The 7,810-nt window shown below is 46.6% G+C and overlaps 1 protein-coding gene across 1 annotated transcript; it reads right to left on the bottom strand.

Moving 5' to 3' along the window:
• TXN (thioredoxin) lies at positions 1-6,668 on the bottom strand. Its single transcript, XM_042787573.1, has 5 exons — positions 6,441-6,668; positions 3,408-3,512; positions 2,587-2,649; positions 1,728-1,793; positions 1-199 (listed from the first exon to the last, which is right to left on the bottom strand). Exons 1-5 carry the CDS (start codon positions 6,462-6,464, stop codon positions 137-139), a joined length of 321 nt encoding a protein of 106 aa, XP_042643507.1. The 5' UTR covers positions 6,465-6,668; the 3' UTR covers positions 1-136.
• Positions 6,669-7,810: the final 1,142 nt, after the last annotated feature.

Here is a 7,810-nt window from a genome sequence, read left to right on the forward strand (position 1 = left end):
TGAAGAATATGCGCTTTAATGTACTCCCTTACATAGACCAAGAGGATAGTTTCCACCACTCTGTTCTCATTTTTTTTAAGAAAAGTTACAGGGTATAACTTTGCCAATCATGTTTCAGTGTGTCCATGGGTGGAGATTAAGCTAGTCTTTGAATGGTCTCTTCCAGCTTCTCCTTGTTGGCTCCAGAGAACTCATGGACCTGTAAAGAGATTGATTTTTAGAACTGCTGCATCCAGTGCTTCATAACATTAGTTGCATGGCATCCAGACATACACATCTATTCAACTCTGCTGTGACTACAATTTTTTCACTACCAAAACGGAATATTTTGCAGCTGTACATCTATTCATCTCCCATGCAACTCATGCCAAAACCAGGACAACAGTCTATCAAGAATCACTTCTTGACTACCATTGCTGGAGCCTTCTACAAATAAAACAGGGAAAAGACAATTAATCCTGAACCAATGCTGTGTAAGACTCAAATACAGGCTTGAAGAGACTCTGGAGGTCACCACAGAGCAGAGGTACCTCAGTTACCTTGCATTGCTGAGGACCCTTACCAAACTAATTCTGGAGGTATTGCTCCAAATGACATAGCCCTGAGCCTGGCTTCTATGAGAATTGTCCTTGTCGCAACTTACACAGCAAAAGGCCAAAGGCAACATCCATGCCTCAGAAATAGCAGCTCTGACTCCCAGTACCTATGCAGCTGCAAGGTACAGAGTAGACTACAGTACAGGCCATGAAATTGCTTGCTTGATACTCATGTGTCCAAAGAACTGCCAAGGTCACCCAAAATAAAAAGCCACACAAGTGTTAAGCATATCACCTTCACACACTGTCACATCATAATCACAATTCTTGCAATTACATTATGAAGCTGTGGCAGTCTGCCCTGAGAAAACTACTAAGGGTTCCTTATTAGTCATTATCTGGCCCTGCACTGAATGGAACTGAAGGTCACCCAATATCTGACACTTTTCAAGGCACAACTCCATTGCCTTCAGCCATGAAACTTCCATCCAGGCATTGTTTTGCTTTAGAAAAGCCTACCTTCAGCTTGCTTGGCAAATAAAAATCCCAAGATAATACATTTAGCACAGTAATTCTTTAGTTCAGGCAGACAGCCATTCACAGCTACCCTGCATAGGCAGCCCACTATGCTGTCAGAGCATGGTCTATAGCCCATCTGGCAGAACAGGCACAAGAGGTCTGTTCAGTCCTCTCACAGGGGCAGGACCTCCACTGCACAGGTTACACAGTCTCTCCATAAAAGCACACAAACAGTTATTTTTATCTGTGTGTACATTCAACCACTTTAGAGATTACTGTTTGGTGGGAATTCCATAGGCACAGAGTCACATCCCTGAACACGAGCTGCATCCAGAGAACAAAAGCTAGCCAAGATCAGTAAAAACCAGGGTGCTAGGCAGACTACAGTCTTAACTCAGACCTCTAACCCAACTTATCTCTCATGAAGCTCTGCCTGTAAGACTGACCTGTAATACTAACTCAGTCCACTGTCAACAATTGTTTGCCTCAGTTAACTGCTGGTCCATGTTACATTTGCTGCTGCACTAAGATGAACTTGCTCGCTCTCAGGAATGTCTTAATGCCAGTGGTGCCACAGGTACATTATCAAGAGAAAGCAGTCTATGTAGTCTGACATTCCCAATCTTCAAGTGTTTAGCTTGCCTGCTCCAGTTCTAAAAGATCAGAACTTACCTTCTTTCCATTCTTGTAGAACTGGAACGTTGGCATGCACTTCACATCGCAGTGCGCAGCAACATCCTGGAAGAGACAGAAAACAATCTTCAGCTGTGCATGTCTAAAGGATGTTAAATTTAGAACCCATTAGCTGTGTTTTGTTTAGGCAATAAGGCAAAGCCATTACTGCTCAAAGTGAAGCAAAAGCATTTCTGGTAGTTCATCACTAGCAAAAACAATGCAGTGTTAGCACCTCCCTGAAGTAAGCCTGAATGGTCCTCCCTCCAGCATTTAATTCATGCAATAGAAAAAAACACATTTACTATACTTGTACTCTGTGTTTCCAAAACACCAGACTTCTGCATGAAAACAGAGATGCCTACTTGTAGGGCTCAAGAATCTTACATCAACTTTTGTGTTTTAATCTGTCATTGCTCAAGTACCTGGGTGACATTGCTGGAACTGCTATACAGCAGACATTTTATTGCACTTAATTCAAGACATGAAAGAAACAGTGCCAAGAGCAGTAGAGAGACCAGACAGATCACCAGACAGTTGTGAGCCACTAGTTTTAGGTAAGATTGCATCAAAACACCTTAAGGCCTTAGACTAACACTCCCTCCCAAAGTAGAAGGTCAGTGTCCCCCAGTTATCTGACACATGGCATAGAGCTTCAAGTGTGCAGATAACCTGTTTAGGAGTCCTCTAAAAAACAGTAATTCTTTCCAGTATAAGCGCTAAACCCCTATCTCTGCTTCTCACAGTTGTCTTTTTTTTTTTTTTTTCAGTGTCTGCAAGGTCATTTAAAAAGCGTTCTTCATTGGTACTTGTGTGGAGCTCATTAGCTGCCCTCTCTCAGCATCTCCCCAGACCATACCGGCACATCATCCACATCAACTTCGATGAACACCGCCACATCACTATACTTCTCAGACAGACTCTAGAATGAAATAACAAACTATGCAGTTAGCACTCCAGGAAAGCTTTATTTTGTAACAGAAAAAATATAATACATAAACATAAATATATAAAAAAACACATATGCAATTTACAAATAAATTGTAAGGCTGGTGCTGCTCACCCCCCCAGTGAAACTTGCCTTGTTACCTTAAAGCAGCTATTTTACTGACCAGAGCAAAAATTTTTCTGCTCCAATGCCTGAAAAAGTCTGTTGAAACTTGTTCAAACATGCTCCCCACAGATAAGATTCAAATCTCCCAAGACAAAGCTGAAAGCAAAGCTGGAAGGCCTTCTCTTATAGCATTCAGCTGATTACCAAAAGATGCTACAGTCTCTCTCCCAGTTTACCAGGAGCCATTGCCACCTAAACAAAGCTGGAGACTTTACAGTAACTGTGTACAGAACAATAAACATCGTTTCCACTCAATATCCTACCTCTGGATAGGATATTGAGTGGAATCTTAACTGATGCAACAGTTAAGACCCTAGAGACCTAGATGCATGTAAGCACTAGGACAGGAGAAGTTAAAGCACATTTGAGCCCCCAGCTGTATCAAAGGTCAGTATATTTAACTCCATAGTGCCCAAGTGGATACTTCTGTGACTTCTCCCTTTTCCAGAAAATGCTGGCAATCACATGTGGCAAAAGGAAGTTTCTTCCATGTTATTGTCAAGCAGCACAAAAACGTTTGTATATACTTTAATACAGTTGCAAATAAAACCAGAAAGGCTACTTACATGGAAATAGGGCTTGATCATTGTGCACGGTCCACACCACGTGGCAGAAAAGTCAACCACTATAAGCTTGACACCAGCACCTACCAGTTCTGTCTCAAATTCCGCCTATAAAACAATTGAACACATTAATGATTCCCCCCCTCCTTTTCAAAACAATTTAGACTAATTCCAAAGCTAGCTTGCTCTCAGCCTTAGTACACTAACCATTTTGATAGCTCTTTAAGCACTTAGCTGGGGTATCTGCACCATCATGCAAGTGCTTCAGCATGAACTGCTTTCATCAGTGACGCTTTCATCAGTGACTTGTTACACTTCAATCCAATCACCCTAACTCACCAAATTGTGGAAACAGAAGCTATAAAGTCATCTAGCCTATGACCCTCAACTCAGGCAGCTCTGTTTACTGTTACATCCTGAGTGTGATCATTACAGTTTTTAATAAGCCATTTTCTCATTTCAGGCTTGGTAGGAAGACATCCATTTTCTTCTGGGACTGATTTTCCTTTGCAGAATTTGAAAGAGGATACAAACCTTTATACGCTCCTCCAGTTTGATGCCTTTTCCAATCAATGGCTAGCATCAAAATGATGTTGTGTGGTTTACTCCAGCACATTTTCTAAAGCAACCTCAAAGGATAGTTATTTTACTTATTTTGGCAAGTGAACCTGTATGTAACACCAATAGCCAAAGCAATGCTACACACAGACCACACAGTATAAACTGTTAATACAGACTGTTAATATAAACTTCATTTCAGATTAATGCATATAAAAGATGGCTGCTTTACTCTCCCCAGTTTAACAGACCACAGCATTAGAGTTCTGTCAGCAACAGCTACCTGAAAGCTGTACAGTTACTGCCACATGTACACAGTGGTTGGTTTTGTAGTGCAGGAGTTAACTAATGCCAGCTTCTGCAAACAGACACAGTAAATTGAGACTTGATTCTAGTAAGCTATTTCCCCCCCGGCCCCCAATTAAAGAATGCCATGCAGGTGAGGAGCCAAGAGCACACACAGTCAAACTGGTCAGGACTAGCAGAGGGTCCTGCACCAGCATTCTTATGTATAAACCTACATTAAAGTCTTCATAACTTTCTGTAAGTTCAAATATACCCAGCATTACATCTTCATGATAAGACACTTCTCCCAATGTAGCTAATGTAGCTATCTTCAGAAGCACAGCCTCCACATGTTGAGTTCTTCCATCCTGGCATCTTGGATATTCACAAAACTCTACTCTGCTGTAACACCTAACATTTCACACCACCTACTCTCAGTCTGAAGGAGATGGTAACAGTAAGTTTTCCTGTCTCTCCACATTCCCCCTGCTCCCGTACTGACACAGTGTGCATTCATGCACCCTGATCCTAGAAGGACCCCATTCCCACCAAAGTCCAGTGTCCCTGTTGCTTCCTGCAACTCCTTACCCAAGTTCCTCAGTTAAGCCTTGCTCCTCCGCACCTTCAAATCCTACAGTTTGGTTTTTGGTATAGCTTCTCACACCTCTGCACTGTAACATCACTAGCTCTTTACTGATCCCATTTGCTGCACCTGCCAGTTGGATCATCTTCCTCTTACACTTAAGTCTCCTGTCCAGCTGCATAATTACTTTATTCTGCAACAAGAATTTCGGCCCTGGGATGTGTTCATCATATGGCCACACACCTCAGGTTTGCTATTGCATAGAACAAGGGGAAAGTTGGAAGGCATAATACCTACAGCTGGTCACTCATCATACACCACTGGAGACCTGGTCCTGACTAGTCAGGTGTTACCCTGCCAGTCATCTCTAGTATCACCTGAATTTGCTTATGGGAGGAGAGTTAAAAAAAAAAAAAATATGCAGGGTCCAGAGGTGCTTACCCTTTCAAGTTAAAAAACAGCAAACTACGTAGTCCCGAAAGTTTTCCCAGTGTGAACTGACTACAAAAGAGCACAGCCTAGAGGACAGACTTGGATGCAGTCCAGCATCACTCACTGGACCTCACAGTCAGATCAAACCGACACTTCAACCAGATTAAGTTCAAAATGAAAGACTAGCCCAACAGAATTTTTCCCAAAATGAAGAGCTCACTAAGTTTGCACAGAGAATATTTTTGGAGATTTGAGTTTGTAAATTACAGCTAATAAATACTCTATTGTTGTCTATCAACAATGTCAGCTGCTGTGCACAAGACTCAGTACTATTTCATCATCAGCAGAGTATTCTCTGTGCATTGGTCTAGGCTTTATTACTATCCTGTATCACAAAGCCACAGACACATTTGTATTCACAGAACCACCCGAACAATGAGGTGCTGCATTAGTGTACTGAACAAGTCAGACAGCACCATAACTAGGGACATACTTCTTATGCCAGCAACTCCTCTTGTTTAAATATAGGAATGGGATCTAGTAATTCCTTTCAAGTCAAGAAAACCGGATGCGTGTTTTTAACGAACTCCTATCCAGAAGCACAACAGAACTTTGGCTGATCTCTACTAAGAAAGCCACCTGGTCACCTACACACTGGGCAGCATGTAAGGTGAGCTGGGACTTCTAAATTAGGGTATCATAGTACTCTGCTACCAGCTTGAGAAATAAAACATGGCATTTCCTGAAGGCTTCCAAGGGAGGCAAGCAACAATCTTACCGCAACGTGAAATTACAGCATCCCTCTTCTCCACCGGACTACCCGAAGCCTTAGATCACACAGGTATTTGCTCCTTCCTCTTGGCCTGAGCGAGTGTGTGTGTGTGTGTGTGTGTGTGTGTGTGTGTGTGCGTGTCCCTGCCCGCCGCAGCGAAGCGGGAAGCCCCGGGACCCGGCCTGAGCCGCCCGCCCGCCCAGGCCTCACCGGGCAGCCACCGGCTCACCCAGGCCCCTTCCAGCGGCCGGGAGCGCCGGCAGGCCCCGCTCCCCCTGCGCTCCCGGGGCGAAAGGCCGGCGCCGCGCCACCCGGGGCCGGCGGCCACCACACCCGAGGCGGAGGCAGGAACACGCTGCTCCCCGTGGCGCTGGCGAACGGACGGCGCCGCGCCTAACGGACTCACCAGGTTTTCTACGTGCTTCACCATGATGACGGTCCGGAGTTTTGGAGGGGGGGGGGGGGGGAAGCGGGGGATGAAGAGTTGGCGGGGCGACGGTTCAGGGCCCGCGGTGCGGCGGCTGAACGGCGAGCAGGCGGCCACGGGCCTTCGTCTCCTGCGCTCGCTTCGCTCCGGTCCAGTCCCCTCCCGTCCCTCCGCGGCCCCGTCACCCGCTCCACCTCGCTCCCGCCGCCGCCCCGCTTATATGCCCGGCGCCGCGCCGCGCCGCGCATGCGCGGCCGCGCCCCCATTTCCCCCCCGCCCCCATCCCCGCTCACCCCCCCCCCCCCCCGGGCTGAGAAGGGGCGCGCGCGGCGGGCGGCGCTGTGGGCCCGGGGGGCGGCGGCACGGCGAAACACTGAGGAAAAAAAAAAAAAAAAAAAACACCAAACCCCAAGAAACCAAAAAAAAAAAAAAACAACTCCAAACCCAACCCCAAGTGGAAAAGCCCCAGCGACTACTGTAGAAAAGTGCTGCGTAACGATGATCAGGAAGAAGGATTGCGGAGGTAGCGCCGGCAGCCTGGCTCGCGCGGCCTTCCTGCTCTGCCTCCTCCTCCTCCCGCCCTGCGGAGCGCGGCGCTCTGAGGGGGCCTGCGGAGCGGCTGGGATGGTGCTGCTCGCCCTGCAGGCACAGCACGTCTGCTGCCAACCCGAAAGGCAGGGGTGGGTCAGATCGCAGGAATGAGTGGGATTTACCCACTAACCCTCTTGCTTTTCTACCCCTCCTCCTCCCCCCGAAAAAAACAAAAAAACCCCAACCAAAACAACAACGGCAAAACGCACGGAGGGCAGCAGAGCGGCTTGCTTTCTGTGTGGATTGCAGCCTTTTGGCAGCACAGAAGTGCTTGCTGACATGAGCGGTGCTCACCCCGTGGTAAACAATAAAATCGGGATAGACAGCTAGTGACACTGAGCATCGTTAGTAGTTCACCTGCTGGAGGGAGGCAGCCAGGACCAGAAATACTCCTTGCAGAAACAACTTTCAGCTTTCCCAGACAAGGGGACCCACGCAAACGGAAATGTTCATTTATTTCATTCACTTCTCTGTGTTTTGGAGAGGTGCTTTGTTCTACCGCACTCTGCTGCGCTACTGCCTGTCCTGGAGTGGAGGAGTGGAAAATGAGGCTGTCACAGCCCTCCTTTCCTTCTAATGGGCTGGTAGGATTTTTATTTTGGAGTATGGGGTTACTGAATCAAGCTCCCACCACATGGGAGCAGGAAAAGTGATGTTAGGTTTTGGGGTACTTGGTGCTGGGGGTGTCATGAATGGGGCATTTCTACAGGCTAAAGAGCAGCCAGGTTACCAGCCTGTAGAAGGTTTGTTCTGGGATA

The sequence above is a fragment of the Tyto alba genome, unplaced genomic scaffold (genome assembly GCF_018691265.1).
Source record: "Tyto alba isolate M040663 unplaced genomic scaffold, T.alba_DEE_v4.0 Super-Scaffold_13, whole genome shotgun sequence".
Classification (NCBI taxonomy): domain Eukaryota; kingdom Metazoa; phylum Chordata; class Aves; order Strigiformes; family Tytonidae; genus Tyto; species Tyto alba.